At 37.8% G+C, this 18621-nt stretch overlaps 1 protein-coding gene across 6 annotated transcripts in view; it reads left to right on the top strand.

Annotated features, from left to right (window-relative positions):
• HFM1 (helicase for meiosis 1) overlaps nt 1-18621 on the top strand; it is a 137224-nt gene that overhangs the window by 50995 nt on the left and 67608 nt on the right. For all 6 annotated transcript variants that reach the window (XM_068540286.1, XM_068540287.1, XM_068540284.1 and 3 more), the window contains 3 exons: nt 14928-15019; nt 16503-16609; nt 16705-16752. In XM_068540286.1, the coding sequence (XP_068396387.1) occupies nt 14928-15019; nt 16503-16609; nt 16705-16752 (247 nt within the window). The remainder of the gene's footprint in view (nt 1-14927; nt 15020-16502; nt 16610-16704; nt 16753-18621) is intronic.

The following is an 18621-nucleotide window of genomic DNA, read 5'->3' as shown; positions in this document are numbered from 1 at the left end:
TCCTCACTCATTCCATGTCCTGGCAGGAATGTCCAAAAGGACAATCCAATCTTGGAGCTGAAAATATTCCTTATCACGTAGCAGGGTAATGTTTCTTAAAGTGTGGTTGGGTTAACTGCTTCCTCTCAAAGTCAACTGAGGGTGCTGTTATGTTAAAAATGAAATTAATGAACCCTACTCCAGACTTACAAACCTCACCTTCTAGGAGTAAAACCTAGTAATTTAGATTTTAAGCTTGTTCCCTGGATGCTTCTTTTGCACATTAAAATTGAGAACTGCCTTGGGATTGATGTTTCAATAAATGGTATAGTGAAAATCTATTTAGATCTTCATGTCATACACCAATTTATCTTAGTGGGTGTTCTGGGCGTTGGGGGAGAGAGACTCCAAATTAAAATAGAGAATGCAGTTTTACTCTAAACTATCTTCTCTAGGAGATTCATGGGGTTCAGTAGCATATTAAAGGTGCTAAGAAGAAAGGTAGTAAAAAAGAGCTGAAATTGATTAGCCTGAGATTTTTACATTCTTATTTGCCCACAGAAATCTTTTAAATGGAAATCCATTAATATTGCAAAGAGCACTAATGTTCTATCAGTGTTCAGTCTATCAATTTAAATGTTAATATCATCCAAAACACCTTTACAGACATACCCAGAATAATATTTGACCAAATACCTGGGCACCCTATGGCCCAGTTAAGTTGACACATAAAATTAACCATCACAGCAGCTTAACATAAAATATACATTCTAGCTGAACGTAGCTGAGTTTTCAGAGGAATACAGTGTTGTACATGATGCCGTTTTACCTGTTTCTCCTCTGGACCCAGGTTTGTCATGTACTCTGCTTTGAAAGCACATATTATGCAATGCCCAATCATTGGACATTTTGTCCTTTGTGTTTATTAACTCAGCAGCCTCAACTCTTGTTACACCCTACACCATCAAGCTACTTAAAACACACACACATAAAGTGTTACATACATGTATGTATATATAACTTTATGAGGAATTTAACATGTCTTTTTCACTGTGCTAGTATTTTTATTAGGATTATTTAGGTTAGTGCTCTTGTTATAAGGTTGTATGAATTTTTTAGTTGTTTGCCTCAATACTTTTTCCCATAAGCCTTGTTATTTTTAGTATGCAGTTTATAGAATACAAGATTTTATAGGAATGCATATACTATATATTTACAGGAAATAAAGGTTTACGTAAATGTATAGGAATACTATATATTTATTTAAGGCTAAGAATTTTTATTAGCTGTGATTTGTAATAGTTTCATGATCAATCAGTTTGTTGTATTTTCTAATTTCCATTATTTCTTCTTTGACCTATGGATTATTTGGAAATCTAGTTCTTTTTTTTTTTAATGTCTGAAACATTTATGTTAACATATTTCCATACAAATAACCCAGTGAAACTTTAGTATTAGTTGTTTTGTTTGTTTGTTTTTTTATACTGCAGGTTCTTGGAGCTCCAGTGGCGCAATCGGTTAGAGCGCGGTGCTTATATACTGCAGGTTCTTATTAGTCATCAGTTTTATACACATCAGTGTATACATGTCAATCCCAAGCGCCCAATTCAGCACACCGCCATCCCCACCCCACCGCAGATTTCCCCCCTTGGTGTCCATATGTCTGTTCTCTACATCTGTGTCTCAACTTCTGCCCTGCAAACCGGCTCATCTGTACCATTTTTCTAGGTTCCACATACATGCGTTAATATATGATATTTGTTTTTCTCTTTCTGACTTCCTTCACTCTGTATGACAGTCTCTAGATCCATCCACATCTCAAGAAATGACTCAATTTCGTTCCTTTCTATGGCTGAGTAATATTCCATTGTATATATGTACCACATCTTCTTTATCCATTCATCTGTCGATGGGCATTTAGGTTGCTTCCATGACCTGGCTATTGTAAATAGTGCTGCAATGAACATTCGGGTGCATGTGTCTTTTTGAATTACGGTTTTCTCTGGGTATATGCCCAGTAGTGGGATTGCTGGGTCATATGGTAATTCTATTTTTAGTTTTTTAAGGAACCTCCATACTGTTCTCCATAGTGGCTGTATCAATTTACATTCCCACCAACAGTGCAAGAGAGTTCCCTTTACTCCACACCCTCTCCAGCATTTGTTGTTTGTAGATTTTCTGATGATGCCCATTCTAACTGGTGTGAGGTGATACCTCATTGTAGTTTTGATTTGCATTTCTCTAATAATTAGTGATGTTGAGCATTCTTTCATGTGTCTGTTGGCAATCTGTATATCTTCTTTGGAGAAATGTCTATTTAGGTCTTCTGCCCATTTTTGGATTGGGATCTTTGTTTCTTTAATATTGAGCTGAATGAGCTGTTTATATATTTTGGAGATTAATCCTTTGTCCGTTGATTCGTTTGCAAATATTTTCTCCCATTCTGAGGGTTGTCTTTTCGTCTTGTTTATGGTTTCCTTTGCTGTGCAAAAGCTTTTAAGTTTCATTAGGTCCCATTTGTTTATTTTTGTTTTTATTTCCATTACTCTAGGAGGTGGATCAAAAAAGATCTTGCAGTGATTTATGTCAAAGAGTGTTCTTCCTATGTTTTCCTCTAAGAGTTTTATAGTGTCCGGTCTTACATTTAGGTCTCGAATCCATTTTGAGTTTATTTTTGTGTATGGTGTTAGGGAGTGTTCTAATTTCATTCTTTTACATGTAGCTGTCCAGTTTTCCCAGCACCACTTATTGAAGAGACTGTCTTTTCTCCATTGTATATCTTTGCCTCCTTTGTCATAGATTAGTTGACCATAGGTGTGTGGGTTTATCTCTGGGCTTTCTATCTTGTTCCATTGATCTATGTTTCTGTTGTTGTGCCAGTACCATATTGTCTTGATTACTGTATCTTTGTAGTATAGTCTGAAGTCAGGGAGTCTGATTCCTCCAGCTCCGTTTTTTTGCCTCAAGACTGCTTTGGCTATTCGGGGTCTTTTGTGTCTCCATACAAATTTTAAGATGATTTGTTCTAGTTCCATAAAAAATTCCATTGGTAATTTGATAGGGATTGCATTGAATCTGTAGATTGCTTTGGGTAGTATAGTCATTTTCACAATGTTGATTCTTCCAATCCAAGAACATGGTATATCTCTCCCTCTGTTTGTATCATCTTTAATTTCTTTCACCAGTGTCTTATAGTTTTCTGCATACAGGTCTTTTGTCTCCCTAGGTAGGTTTATTCCTAGGTATTTTATTCTTTTTGTTGCAATGGTAAATGGGAGTGTTTCTATAATTTCTCTTTCAGATTTTTCATCATTAATGTATAGGAATGCAAGAGATTCCTGTGCATTAATTTTGTATTCTGCAACTTTACCAAATTCATTGATTAACTCTAGTAGTTTTCTGGTGGCGTTTTTAGGATTCTTTATGTATAGTATCATGTCATCTGCAAACAGTGACAGTTTTACTTCTTCTTTTCCAATTTGTATTTCTTTTATTTCTTTTTCTTCTATGATTGCCGTGGCTAGGACTTCCAAAACTATGTTGAATGATAGTGGTGAGAGTGGACATCCTTGTCTTGTTCCTGATCTTAGAGGAAATGGTTTCAGTTTTTCACCGTTGAGAATGATGTTTGCGGTGGGTTTGTCGTATATGGCCTTTATTATGTTGAGGTAGGTTCCCTCTATGCCCACTGTCTGGAGAGTGTTTTATCATAAATGGGTGTTGAATTTTGTCCAAAGCTTTTTCTGCATCTATTGAGATGATCATATGGTTTTTATTCTTCAATTTGTAAATATGGTGTATCACATTGATTGATTTGCATATATTGAAGAATCCTAGCATCCCTGGGATAAATCCCACTTGATCGTGGTGTATGATCCTTTTAATGTGCTGTTGGATTCTGTTTGCTAGTATTTTGTTGAGGATTTTTGCATCTATATTCATCAGTGATATTGGTCTGTAATTTTCCATTTTTGTAGTATCTTTGTCTGGTTTTGGTATCAAGGTGATGGTGGCCTCATAGAATGAGTTTGGGAGTGTTCCTTCCTCTGCAATTTTTTGGAAGAGTTTGAGAAGGATGGGTGTTAGCTCTTCTCTAAATGTTTTATTTTTTTAATTTTTATTTTTTTTAAACATCTTTATTGGAGTATAATTGCTTTACAATGGTGTGTTAGTTTCTGCTTTATAACAAAGTGAATCAGTTATACATATACATATGTTCCCATATCTCTTCACTCTTGCGTCTCCTTCCCTCCCACCCTCCCTGTCCCACCCCTCTAGGTGGTCACAAAGCACCGAGCTGATCTCCCTGTGCTATGGGGCTGCTTCCCACTAGCTATCTATTTTACATTTGGTAGTGTATATATGTCCATGCCACTCTCTCACCCTGTCACATCTTACCCCTCCCCCTCTACATATCCTCAAGTCCATTCTCTAGTAGGTCTGTGTCTTTATTCCCGTCTTGCCACTAGGTTCTTCATGACCTTTTTTTTTTTTCCCTTAGATTCCATATGTATGTGTTAGCATACTGTATTTGTTTTTCTCTTTCTGACTTACTTCACTCTGTATGACAGACTCTAACTCCATCCACCTCACCTCAAATACCTCCATTTCATTTCTTTTTATGGCTGAGTAATATTCCATTGTATATATGTGCCACATCTTCTTTATCCATTCTTCCGATGATGGACACTTAGGTTGCTTCCATGTCCTGGCTATTGTAAATAGAGCTGCAATGAACATTTTGGTACATGACTCTTTTTGAATTATGGTTTTCTCAGGGTATATGCCCAGTAGTGGGATTGCTGGGTCGTATGGTAGTTCTATTTTTAGTTTTTTAAGGAACCTCCATACTGTTCTCCATAGTGGCTGTATCAATTTACATTCCCACCAACAGTGCAAGAGTGTTCCCTTTTCTCCACACCCTCTCCAGCATTTATTCTTTCTAGATTTTTTGATGATGGCCATTCTGACTGGTGAGAGATGCTATCTCATTGTAGTTTTGGTTTGCATTTCTCTAATGATTAATGATTTTGAGCATTCTCTCATGTGTCTGTTGGCAATCTGTATATCTTCTTTGGAGAAATGTCTATTTAGGTCTTCTGCCCATTTTTGGATTGGGTTGTTCGTTTTTTTGTTATTGAGCTGCATGAGCTGCTTGTAAATCTTGGAGATTAATCCTTTGTCAGTTGCTTCATTTGCAAATATTTTCTCCCATTCTGAGGGTTGTCTTTTGGTCTTGTTTATGGTTTCCTTTGCTGTGCAAAAGCTTTGAAGTTTCATTAGGTCCCATTTGTTTATTTGTGTTTTTATTTCCATTTCTCTAGGAGGTGGGTCAAAAAGGATCTTGCTGTGATTTATGTCATAGAGTGTTCGCCTATGTTTTCCTCTAAGAGTTTGATAGTGTCTGGCCTTACACTTAGGTCTTTAATCCATTTTGAGTTTATTTTTGTGTATGGTGTCAGGGAATGTTCAATTTTCATACTTCATGTACCTGTCCAGTTTTCCCAACACCACTTATTGAAGAGGCTGTCTTTTCTCCACTCTATATGCTTGCCTCCTTTATCAAAGATAAGGTGACCATATGTGCGTGGGTTTATCTCTGGGCTTTCTATCCTCTTCCACTGATCTATGTTTCTGTTTTTGTGCCAGTACCAAACTGTCTTGATAACTGTAGCTTTGTAATATAGTCTGAAGACAGGGAGCCTGATTCCTCCAGCTCCATTTTTCATCGTGAAGATTGCTTTGGCTATTCGGGGTCTTTTGTGTTTCCATACAAATTGTGAAATTTTTTGTTCTAGTTTTGTGAAAAATGCCAGTTTTAGTTTGATAAGGATTGCATTGAATCTGTAGATTGCTTTGGGTAGTAGAGTCATTTTCACAATGTTGATTCTTCCAATCCAGGAACATGGTATATCTCTCCATCTATTTGTATCATCTTTAATTTCTTTCATCAGTGTCTTATAATTTTCTGCATACAGGTCTTTTGTCTTCTTAGGTAGGTTTATTCCTAGATATTTTATTCTTTTTGTTGCAATGGTAAATGGGAGTGTTTTCTTAATTTCACTTTCAGATTTTTCATCATTAGTGTATAGGAATGCAAGAGATTTCTGTGCATTAATTTTGTATCCTGCTACTTTACCAAATTCATTGATTAGCTCTAGTAGTTTTCTGGTAGCATCTTTAGGATTCTCTATGTATACTATCATGTAATCTGCAAACAGTGACAGCTTTACTTCTTCTTTTCCAATTTGGTTTCCTTTTATTTCTTTGTCTTCTCTGATTGCTGTGGCTAACACTTCCAAAACTATGTTGAATAATAGTGGTGAGAGTGGGCAACCTTGTCTTGTTCCTGATCTTAGTGGAAATGGTTTCAGTTTTTCACCATTGAGGACAATGTTGGCTGTGGGTTTGTCATATATGGCCTTTATTATGTTGAGGAAAGTTCCCTCTATGCCTACTTTCTGCAGGGCTTTTATCATAAATGGGTGTTGAATTTTGTCGAAAGCTTTCTCTGCATCTATTGAGATGATCACATGGTTTTTCTCCTCAATTTGTTAGTATGATGTGTCACGTTGATTGATTTGCGTATATTGAAGAATCCTTGCATTCCTGGAATAAACCCCAATTGATCATGGTGTATGATCCTTTTAATGTGCTGTTGGATTCTGTTTGCTAGTATTTTGTTGAAGATTTTTGCATCTATGTTCATCAGTGATATTGGCCTGTAGTTTTCTTTCTTTGTGACATCTTTGTCTGGTTTTGGTATCAGGGTGATGGTGGCCTCGTAGAATGAGTTTGGGAGTGTTCCTCCCTCTGCAATATTTTGGAAGAGTTTGAGAAGGATAGGTGTTAGCTCTTCTCTAAATGTTTGATAGAATTCTCCTGTGAAACCATCTGGTCCTGGGCTTTTGTTTGTTGGAAGATTCTTCATCACAGTTTCAATTTCATTACTTGTGATTGGTCTGTTCATATTTTCTGTTTCTTCCTGGTTCAGTCTTGGAAGGTTATACCTTTCTAAGAATTTGTCCATTTCTTCCAGGTTGTCCATTTTATTGGCATAGAGTTGCTTGTAGTAGTCTCTTAAGATGCTTTGTATTTCTGCGGTGTCTGTTGTAACTTCTCCTTTTTCATTTCTGATTTTATTGATTTGAGTCCTCTCCCTCTTTTTCTTGTTGAGTCTGGGTAATGGTTTATCAATTTTGTTTATCTTCTCAAAGAACCAGCTTTTAGTTTTATTGATCTTTGCTATTGTTTTCTTTGTTTCTATTTCATTTATTTCTGCTCTGATCTTTATGATTTCTTTCCTTCTGCTAACTTTGGGTTTTGTTTGTTCTTCTTTCTCTAGTTCCTTTAGTTGTAATGTTAGATTGTTTACTTGAGATTTTTCTTGTTTCTTTAGGTAGGCTTGTATAGCTATAAACTTCCCTCTAAGAACTGCTTTTGCTGCATCCCATAGGTTTTGGATCGTCGTGTTTTCATTGTCATTTGTCTCTAGGTATTTTTTGATTTCCTCTTTGATTTCTTCAGTGATCTCTTGGTTATCTAGAAACGTATTGTTTAGCCTCCATGTGTTTGTGTTTTTTACGTTTTTTTCCCTGTAATTCATTTCTAATCTCATAGTGTTGTGGTCAGAAAAGATGCTTGATATGATTTCAATTTTCTTAAATTTACTGAGGCTTGAATTGTGACCCAAGATGTGATCTATCCTGGAGAATGTTCTGTGCGCACTTGAGAAGAAAGTGTAATCTGCTGTTTTTGGATGGAATGTCCTATAAATATCAATTAAATCTATCTGGTCTATTGTGTCATTTAAAGCTTCTGTTTCCTTTTTTATTTTCATTTTGGATGATCTGTCCATTGATGTAAGTGAGGTGTTAAAGTCCCCCACTATTATTGTGTTACTGTCGATTTCCTCTTTTGTAGCTGTTAGCAGTTGCCTTATGTATTGAGGTGCTCCTATGTTGGGTGCATATATATTTATAATTGTTATATCTTCTTCTTGGATTGATCCCTTGATCATTATGTAGTGTCCTTCCTTGTCTCTTGTAACATTCTTTATTTTAAAGTCTGTTTATCTGATATGAGTATTGCTACTCCAGCTTTCTTTTGATTTCCATTTGCATGGAATATCTTTTTCCATCCCCTCACTTTCAGTCTGTATGTGTCCCTAGGTCTGAAGTGGGTCTCTTGTAGACAGCATATATATGGGTCTTGTTTTGGTATCCATTCAGCAAGCCTGTGTCTTTTGGTTGGAGCATTTAATCCATTCACGTTGAAGGTAATTATCAATATGTATGTTCGTATGACCATTTTCTTAATTGTTTTGGGTTTGTTTTTGTAGGTCCTTTTCTTCTCTTGTGTTTGCCACTTAGAGAAGTTCCTTTAACATTTTTGTAGAGCTGGTTTGGTGATGCTGAATTCTCTTAGCTTTTGCTTGTCTGTAAAGCTTTTGATTTCTCCATCAAATCTAAATGAGATCCTTGCCGGGTAGAGTAATCTTGGTTTTAGGTTCTTCCCTTTCATCACTTTAAGTATATCACTCCCTTCTGGCTTGTAGAGTTTCTCCTGGGAAATCAGCTGTTAACCTTATGGGAGTTCCCTTGTATGTTATTTGTCGTTTTTCCCTTGCTGCTTTCAATAATTTTTCTTTGTCTTTAATTTTTACCAGCTTGATTACTATGTGTCTCGGTGTGTTTCTCCTTGGGTTTATCCTGTATGGGACTCTCTGTGCTTCCTGGACTTGGGTGGCTATTTCCTTTCCCATGTTAGGCAAGTTTTCGACTATAATCTCTTCAAATATTTTCTTGGGTCCTTTCTCTCTCTCTTCTCCTTCTGGGACCCCTATAATGCAAATGTTGTTGCGTTTAATGTTGTCCCAGAGGTCTGTTAGGCTGTCTTCATTTCTTCTCATTCTTTTTTCCTTATTCTGTTCCGCAGCAGTGAATTCCACCATTCTGTCTTCCAGGTCACTTATCCATTCTTCTGCCTCAGTTATTCTGCTATTGATTCCTTCTAATGTAGTTTTCATTTCAGTTATTGTATTGTTCATCTCTGTTTCTTTGTTCTTTAATTCTTCTAGGTCTTTGTTAAACATTTCTTGCATCTTCTCGATCTTTGCCTCCATTCTTATTCCGAGGTCCTGGATCATCTTCACTATCATTATTCTGAATTCTTTTTCTGGAAGGTTGCCTATCTCCACTTCATTTAGTTGTTTTTGTGGGGTTTTATCTTGTTCCTTCATCTGGTATATAGCCCTCTGCCTTTTCATTTTGTCTATCTTTCTGTGAATGTGGTTTATTTTCCCACAGGCTGCAGGATTATTGTTTTTCTTGCTTCTGCTGTCTGCCCTCTGGTGGTTGAGGCTATCTAAGGGGCTTGATGGGAGGCTCTGGTGGTGGGTAGAGCTGACTGTTGCTGTGGTGGTCAGAGCTCAGTAAAACTTTAATCCACTTGACTGTTGATGGGTGGGGCTGGGTTCCCTCCCTGTTGGTTGTTTGGCCTGAGGCCATCCAGCACTGGAGCCTATCTGGGCTCTTTGGTGGGGCTAATGACAGACTGAGAGGGCTCACGCCAAGGAGTACTTCCCAGAACTTCTGCTGCCAGTGTCCTTGTCCCCACGGTGAAACAGAGCCATCCCCTGCCTCTGCAGGAGACCTTCCAACACTAGGAAGTAGGTCTGGTTCAGTCTCCCCCAGGGTCACTGCTCCTTCCCCTGGGTCCTGATGCACACACTATTTTGTGTGCACCCTCCAAGAGTGGGGTCTCTGTTTTCCCCAGTCCTGTCGAAGTCCTGCAATCAATTCCCACTAGGCTTCAAAGTCTGATTCTCTAGGAATTCCTCCTCCCGTTGTCAGAACCCCAGGTTGGGAAGCCTGACGTGGGGCTCAGAAGCTTCACTCCAGTGGGTGGACTTCTGTGGTATAAGTGTTTGCCAGTCTGTGAGTCACCCACCCAGCAGTTATGGGATTTGATTTTACTCTGATTGTGCCCCTCCTGCCGTCTCATTGTGGCTTCTCCTTTGTCTTTGGATGTGGGGTATCTTTTTTGGTGAGTTCCAGTGTCTTCCTGTCAATGATTGTCCAGCAGTAGTTGTCATTCTGGTGTTCTCGCAAGAGGGAGTGAGAGCACGTCCTTCTACTCCGCCATCTTGGTTCCTCCCCAATAAATAATCCATAAAAAGGAACGACGTTGGGCCATTTGTAGAGACGTGGATGGATGCAGAGACTCCAAATTCTAACACTCCACACTCCGGAGGCCCTCCTATGGAGGTCGGAAATCTAGTTCTTAATTTCTGTACATATGATGGTTTTCTAGTTATTTTTCTTTTCAGTTTTGTTGTTGTTGCTGTTGTTTTTGATATTTGATACAGCTGCTTTGTATCAGATAATATTTTCAGTATGATTTCAGTCTTTTGAGAATTGTTGAGACTTGTTTTATGGCCCAGTATGTGGTCAGTTTTTATAAATATTTTGTGTGTGCTTATCCCTTTGGTTTTAAGCCCTCTCCCAGATAAGTATCTTGTTAGTTCTTTGCTGCCTTATAAAAGATATTTCATATGTTTCATTTATCTGACGTAGTTGCCTTCAGCAGGGGGGTTGGTTCATAATTACTTAGCCTGCTGTTAATGTAGATGGAAATTCCTTACATATTATTTCTAATTCTTTCTTTATGACTTCTTGTTCCTTTGTGTTACTATTACTTCTTTTATCTCTTTGAATATTTATTTTTTGTATTTAAATTTTTAGTCTGTATGTTCCAGTAATTCTGCTTCATATAGTTTTTGCTTTTTCAGTTTGTGGTTATAATACTCAAGTATCTAGGTATTTTTATCTGTATGCTTGTGTTCTTGTCCGGGTTTTTAGCTATTCTGCCTGCTAATGTGTATAGAAGAAGGGCTCAAAAGGCCAAGTCTTAGTTTGTGTAAATTTATGAAGGATTAACAACCTTATGAAAATGGGCAGTAATTGCAAAAGGCATGGAAAGTCATTAAACTGGGATGCAAATCTTACCTCTGTGAAGGAGAGTGAAGGAAGGAAGGAGAAAAGGAAGGAAAGAGAGACGGAAGGAGAATTTTATCCTGCAATGCAGTCCTAAGACCATTTGGCAAAGTTGATGGGGAATCTTCAAGTCAAAGTTGCCCATCCAAAGAGTCCCTTGGCTTATAGGTCTTCCTTAATATTCCTGCCATGCTCAGTCATTTGTTTGAATATCATGAGAAGTATGATCTTGGTGTGTACATAGTGATAGATTCAGAACATAGCAGCCGGGGCCATCCATCAGAGCACTTCTTGCAGTAGGATATGTGAGAGGTGCATTCTCATGACCTCTGCTTCCACTCCCCTTACCCCAACTCTACGACTTTTACTTTGAAATACCCTGTATTTGCTACTATGAGAACATTCATTATTCAAAAGCTATATTGATAGCAAATTGACTCTTTTTCTGGAAGGTTGCCTATCTCCACTTCATTTAGTTGTTTTTCTGGGGTTTTTTCTTATTCCTTCATCTGGTATATAGCCCTCTGCCTTTTCATCTTGTCTGTCTTTCTGTAACTGTGGTTTTTGGTCCACAGGCTGCAGGATTGTAGTTTTTCTTGCTTCTGCTGTCTGTCCTCTGGTGGTTGAGGCTATCTAAGGGGCTTGATGGGAGGCTCTGGTGGTGGGTAGAGCTGACTGTTGCTGTGGTGGTCAGAGCTCAGTAAAACTTTAATCCACTTGACTGTTGATGGGTGGGGCTGGGTTCCCTCCCTGTTGGTTGTTTGGCCTGAGGCCACCCAGCACTGGAGCCTATCTGGGCTCTTTGGTGGGGCTAATGACAGACTCTGAGAGGGCTCACGCCAAGGAGTACTTCCCAGAACTTCTGCTGCCAGTGTCCTTGTCCCCACGGTGAAACAGAGCCATCCCCTGCCTCTGCAGGAGACCTTCCAACACTAGGAAGTAGGTCTGGTTCAGTCTCCCCCAGGGTCACTGCTCCTTCCCCTGGGTCCCGATGCGCACACTATTTTGTGTGCGCCCTCCAAGAGTGGGGTCTCTGTTTCCCCCAGTCCTGTCGAAGTCCTGCAATCAATTCCCACTAGGCTTCAAAGTCTGATTCTCTAGGAATTCCTCCTCCCGTTGTCGGACCCCCAGGTTGTGAAGCCTGATGTGGGGTCAGAAGCTTCACTCCAGTGGGTGGACTTCTGTGGTATAAGTGTTTGCCAGTTTGTGAGTCACCCACCCAGCAGTAATGGGATTTGATTTTACTCTGATTGCGCCCCTCCTACCATCTCACTGTGGCTTCTCCTCTCTCCTTGGACGTGGGGTATCCTCCTTGGTGAAGTCCAGTGTCTTCCTGTCAATGATTGTCCAGCAGCCAGTTGTGATTCTGGTGCTCTCGCAAGAGGGAGTGAGAGCACGTCCTTCTACTCCGCCATCTTGGTTAATCCTCTTCGAGCAAGTTGACTCTTTATTTTCTCTCTTTGCTTGCAAATTTTTAAAAATTCTTTCCATTCCTTCTACCTTGACTCATTTTCTTTATAGCTTTCTTTCTAGTTTATTTTTATACCTTACCTAGGAAACCTTCATCCTTACTAATAAGCCAGCAAATATCAAGCCTTTTCTCGAAACCTTTCATTTTCACTAGCAGGGAGATACCCTATATTAATTTATAAACATCTAGGATAAGAGGAGCATCTTTAAATATACCCTAAATATAACATATACTAGTTCCCTTGGTAACCATATTCTCACTATCTCACACACTGCTCTTAGAATCTCCCTTTAATGAACCACTGCATTACTCACATTTTGGCTGAACATATTCACTAGACTCCTAATTGAGAAAGTGGCTATTCCTGAGTCTTAAGTTCTGTCTACTGTACCTTATTCTTGATGCCTATAAGTGATGGAATGTCAAATTCTTTCCTCTTCAGCAAAACCTGTAGCACATACTTAAATATTAGCCTTTTCCTTGAGCAACAGTATGCTGTTTTCCTCTTCTCAGCTGTTTTTTTTTTTTAAATGAAATCTGCAGTTTTTTTTTTTTTTAATTTATTTATTTATTTATTTATGGCTGTGTTGGGTCTTCGTTTCTGTGAGAGGGCTTTCTCTAGTTGCGGCAAGCGGGGGCCACTCTTCATTGCGGTGTGCGGGCCTCTCACTATCGTGGCCTCTCTTGTTGCGAAGCACAGGCTCCAGACGCGCAGGCTCAGTAATTGTGGCTCACGGGCCCAGTTGCTCCGCGGCATGTGGGATCTTCCCAGACCAGGGCTCGAACCCGTGTCCCCTGCATTGGCAGGCAGATTCTCAACCACTGTGCCACCAGGGAAGCCCTTCTCAGCTGTTTTTTGTGTGTGTTCACAAGACTTGAAATTCTTTGTAATGTTCTTGACAACTTATAATCGAAGCCAGTAACCTTTTAAATAAATTCCATTTCATCAATTACTTATCCTCACTCTACCCATCCTCCTACCCACAGCCTACCTGATGTTTTATTTCCAAAACAATTTAGTTTCAAATTGCAATTTAATTGAAATATTGCTCAAGAATTTTAAGTGGTCCTCTGTTATTTTACAAATCAAAACCAAAATCTAAACTCCTTTATAGCATTTAGAGGCTATTTCAGGACCTCTGTATTCTATCTTTCATCATGTTTTTTTTTTTTAGTTAATTTTATTTATTTATTTATGGCTGTGTTGGGTCCTCGTTTCTGTGTGAGGGCTTTCTCTAGTTGCGGCAAGCGGGGGCCACTCTTCATCGCGGTGCGCGGGCCTCTCACCACCTCGGCCTCACTTGTTGCAGACCACAGGCTCCAGACGCGCAGGCTCAGTAATTGTGGCTCACGGGCCCAGCTGCTCCGCGGCATGTGGGATCCTCCCAGACGAGGGCTCGAACCCGCGTCCCCTGCATTGGCAGGCAGACTCTCAACCACTGCGCCACCAGAGAAGCCCTCTTTCATCATGTTTTGATAATAAAAGTAGGCAACATTTATTTAATGTTGGGCACTATGCTAAGTACTATGCATGTATTATTGCATTTAATCTTCTTCACAACAAACATATGAAATGCATACTTTTATTATTCCCACATTACGTTAAGAAACTGGTAAAGTAACCTGCACATGATCACCTAGTAACTAGTAAGTGGTGGCCCAAAGATTCTAAGCAGATCAGTTTGACCTGAATTTTAGTCTTATGTTTATCAAGCCATATCTCTCATTACATTATTCTAAAGATAGTCTTTTTTTTTAAATTAATTAATTTATTTAATATTTATTTATGGCTGTGTTGGGTCTTCGTTTCTGTGCGAGGGCTTTCTCCAGTTGCGGCGAGCGGGGGCCACTCTTCATCGCGGTGCACCGGCCTCTCACTATCGCGGCCTCTCTTGTTGCGGAGCACAGGCTCCAGACGCGCAGGCTCAGTAGTTGTGGCTCACGGGCTTAGTTGCTCCGTGGCATGTGGGATCTTCCCAGACCAGGGCTCGAACCCGTGTACCCTGCATTGGCAGGCAGATTCTTAACCACTGCGCCACCAGGGAAGCCCTAAAGATAGTCTTTTAAACTTTACTCTTTTGATAAACAAGTTTTGTTTTTTCCTGAGGTCATAATGGCTATATTTCCTTTCTGCCAAGGCCTATTGTTTACTTTAAAATCCTGCTCAAGACCCATTTTCTCTAGAAGGTTATCTCACACGGACCATTCTCTTAGGCTTAATTTCCTCTGTACTTAAGTTTGTGTATGTAAACATTATCATTAACTGGATTTTGTACTCTAGTCTAGCTATTTCACATGTGGTTATCTCCCTAGCTAACCTATAGGTTCCAGAGACCGTGTCGTCTAGATTTTTTGGTGTTTTTTGTACCTGATGCTGTTAAAGGCACAGAAAAGATGCTAAGGAAATGTTTGTTAAACTGATGAAAATTCAAGTTGTTTCAGCTGATGGGGAATGTTTATTTTTCCGTCTTTTCCCACAGAGGCAGGAAGATTGATGGCTTGGTATTATATTACATTTGAGACAGTGAAGAAATTTTGTACAATCAGTGGAAAAGAAACTTTACTGGATCTGGTAAATTAATTTTCACAAGAAAATAAATATATAATGCTATAGTATAAAATAATATTGGGGGAAATAATTTGTGTATCTCATGCAATTTAAGAATAAATGAGCAGAAAAGAAAGCATTTCTAATAGTGCTTATGTTTTTCCTCCTCATATGCCTTTGATTGTAAGATATAGAATAGTACTCCTTAGAATATATTTCCAATTGTATCTCTGTGTTAGGGCTAAGAAAATTCATATACATACCCAAAGTCAGGATGGCAACTGCCTTTCAACTTATGTGATAATGCTGATTACCTTGGTAGTGGTTACCAAGTGTAATATGTTGAGAAAGAATGTGCTGAGAAAGATTCCAAGATGGTGTGGCATGGTATATTAGGAAAGTCTTCCATGAATGAGGGACACTGAGGGACGCATGTGCCTCCTACTTGCAACTCTTCCCTAAATCCTTTGCATCAGAATAATGATAACAGTAGAAAGAGAATAGTATTGGTGATAGACCAGGAAAAAGAACTGATTTTGGAGAAAATGGGCGTAAAAACAGGCTATACTAAGATATCACCAGTGGGGGCAACTTTGTAGCTATAACAATGAATAGAACCATAGTTATGTTTTTGGCACCTGGTAACTGTATTGGTCCTCTCTTCCATTACTGGGGATATGAACATGAAATTTATATTTATTCTCAAATCCAAACTATTTATTTTTATTTAAAATATCTAAGTTGATTATTGTGATAAGATTATTATACTAAAAATTGCACAAAAATTGATGAGTAGAAGGCTTGTATTTTCATGTAAATATTATTCTTTTTTAATTTATTTTTTATTGAAGTATAGTTGATTTACAATGTTGTGTTGAATATTATTCTTAACTGAGAAGAAATCAAGAATAGAAACTCCCTAATGTTAACATTAACTCATCTGATTTTGAGTTCAGTAATTGTGAAAGAGAATTAGAAAAGGTGTTAGTTTCATTTTACAAGTGTGAGAAACCAAAGCAGAGTACTTTGCTCAAAGTCATCTGGCAGAATTAGGCTCTAGAATACAGATTTCTTAATACCTACAGCATTGTTTTCATTACAAAATAATCCTCAATAGGAATAATAATTGGCAAACTATAGAAGGGTGAATAATAATATAACAGTAGTAATAGCGGTAGTAATGAAATCTTCATTTATTGAGTGCTTATTATGTGTTAGGTGCTAGGCTGAATATTTTAAATTTTACCTTGTTAATCTTTACAGTCTTACTGATATAGCCCCAGTGTGTAACACAGTGTCTGACATATAACAAGTGTTTGTAAACTTTCGTTAGTGAATGAATGAATCCTTAAAGAAGCAAAATGTATAAGGCAGGTTTTTAACTCTATTATGCTAAATGTGATGTCCCAAGGCAGCATTAAAAATAAATAAATACAGAAAAAAATAAATGAGAGAAAAGAAGTAAAGAATGGACATAACTAAATGAACAAATGCTGAAATTTTATAGGTCACAATGATAGCCAGCTGCAAGGAATTTCTAGATATACAATTAAGAATAAATGAAAAGAAAACACTGAATACTTTGAACAAAGATCCAAATCGGATAACTATCAGGTACAGAAATTAAATATGTTTTAAGTAATTTTAAAAAGGTTTTATTCAGTTAAAATAAATAATAATAATAAAAGTTTTGCCTTGTTTATTTACAGATTTCCAATGGGAGGACGAATTAAAACAAGAGAAATGAAAGTAAATTGGTAAAGAAAATCAATTGTTAAATGTCTTAAAATACTGATCACCTGTCCCTGATTCATATTTATGAAGGTTTTTTTTTAAACTTATTTTAAATTTGTTTTCCTTAATACAAAAAAGAACATATTTACATAAGAATGAGTCAGAATGTAGGTGCGAAATTAATTTCCCAAAACTCTCAGACTTTAATTAAAAGAGATAATTTGTGAACTTTTAAATCAACAAACGTTGAGAGTGTAATCTGTTGAGGGAAGTTAGACAATAGAAAGGAGATATGCTTCTCATCCACAGGAACTTTCAAGTTGGCTTGAATGAGAACCATGTGTATAAAAATAATGGACAGTATGAAAACACATGCAGTAAATGTCTATTGAATGATAGTGGTATTCTGGGAAAGACATACTAAAAACAATGATATCAGTGAAGGAATGTATTTGTGACAATGGGATGACTATTCTCCCAGGAAAGGGAAGTTTGTATAGAGGAGTAGTAACTGGAAGAGTAAACTAAAGTTACATTGTATTGTAATGACTTTACCCAGTTTCCAATCACAAATGCAAAGGTATTCTTTTCTGCTATGCCAAGTGCTTGGTTTTCTGAGTATTTAGGTCTTAGTGTTAAACCATTTGATTTAGATCATTTCAGGTAAGAATGATTTTTTTTATGTGGCTCAATAAAACCAGTTGCCCAGAGAATTTCCTTTTTCTCCTTAGCTAAAGGAGGTCACTCGTTCTCTGGGATACTTCCTAACGTCTCATTGAATTTTATCTCCCAAATACCATGACATCTCAGAAACAAACTTCCACTGCTGTATACAACTCATCAGGCAGATCTACAGCTTGGACAACAGAAGTTAATGTTCTGTTTCTTAGATGTATTTCTTTAGAAATTGAAATATCCTTAGAGATCATACAGAACTTAGAGACCCTGTACCCAGGTCTTCTCATTTTACAAATGAACTAAGTGATGCCCAGATAAGTTGTGACTTGCTCGAGGTTATGTTGCTATACTGGGGGCTGATCTAGAACTAGAATCTAGATCTCTTGATTCTGACAATGTTTTTTTCAATATACTCTGTTGTATCAATTACTGAGTCAAATTAAATCAAGGTATTTTTCCACAAGCATCTTGTTGGGAACACTTTATTTGCAATTTTAACGCTTTCATTTACCTTACCTTAGATTGGGTCATACATTCTTTTGATTGGGACTGTCAGATTTTAAAATTGATGACTTCATAATTGTTTTTATATGTATCATAATTTAGCTTCCCATTATAATTTCCCACCTTTATGCAACTACTTGAGTGTGGCTAGGAAGAGTGAATGTGTGTGGAGTATTTTCTTAATCCAAAATGTACAGTCTTTTGGTGGGTGATGATGGCTAATAGTTACCACTTTTATGTCTCTTAGGTTCAACTACATAAAATGGTAATAAAATGAATTAACAGTAGATTAAACAAAATAGGCTACTTTTCTCTCACAGAATATACAACTCAAGGTAGATAGTCTAAGGTAGATATAGTGGCTTCAAGGTGTCATGAATACTATGTTCCTATCTTTCTGCTCTGCTATCCCACACATGACTTCTATTTCAAGGTCACCTCATTGTCCAAAATTACTACTAGAGCTTCAGCCATTACACTTGAGTATCCTCTCTCTTTTCAGTAGGTTTCTTGGAAGTCCCAGATAACCCTTTCACACCTAATACAGCTAAGTGCAAAAGAGACTGGGAAATATCTTGGTGATAGTGTGCCTATATTAAAATTAGGATTCTGCTATTAATAAGGAAATAAAGAATGAATGTTGGGTAGGTAAAGCTGTCTCTGCCACACATCCTAAGATCATAGGACTTTTCCTATCGTTTCTTCTAATA

Source organism: Eschrichtius robustus, chromosome 3 (assembly GCF_028021215.1).
Source record: "Eschrichtius robustus isolate mEscRob2 chromosome 3, mEscRob2.pri, whole genome shotgun sequence".
Taxonomy (NCBI): domain Eukaryota; kingdom Metazoa; phylum Chordata; class Mammalia; order Artiodactyla; family Eschrichtiidae; genus Eschrichtius; species Eschrichtius robustus.
The sequence above is the reverse complement of the archived record's forward strand: the minus strand, read 5'-3'. Positions and strand labels throughout refer to the sequence as shown.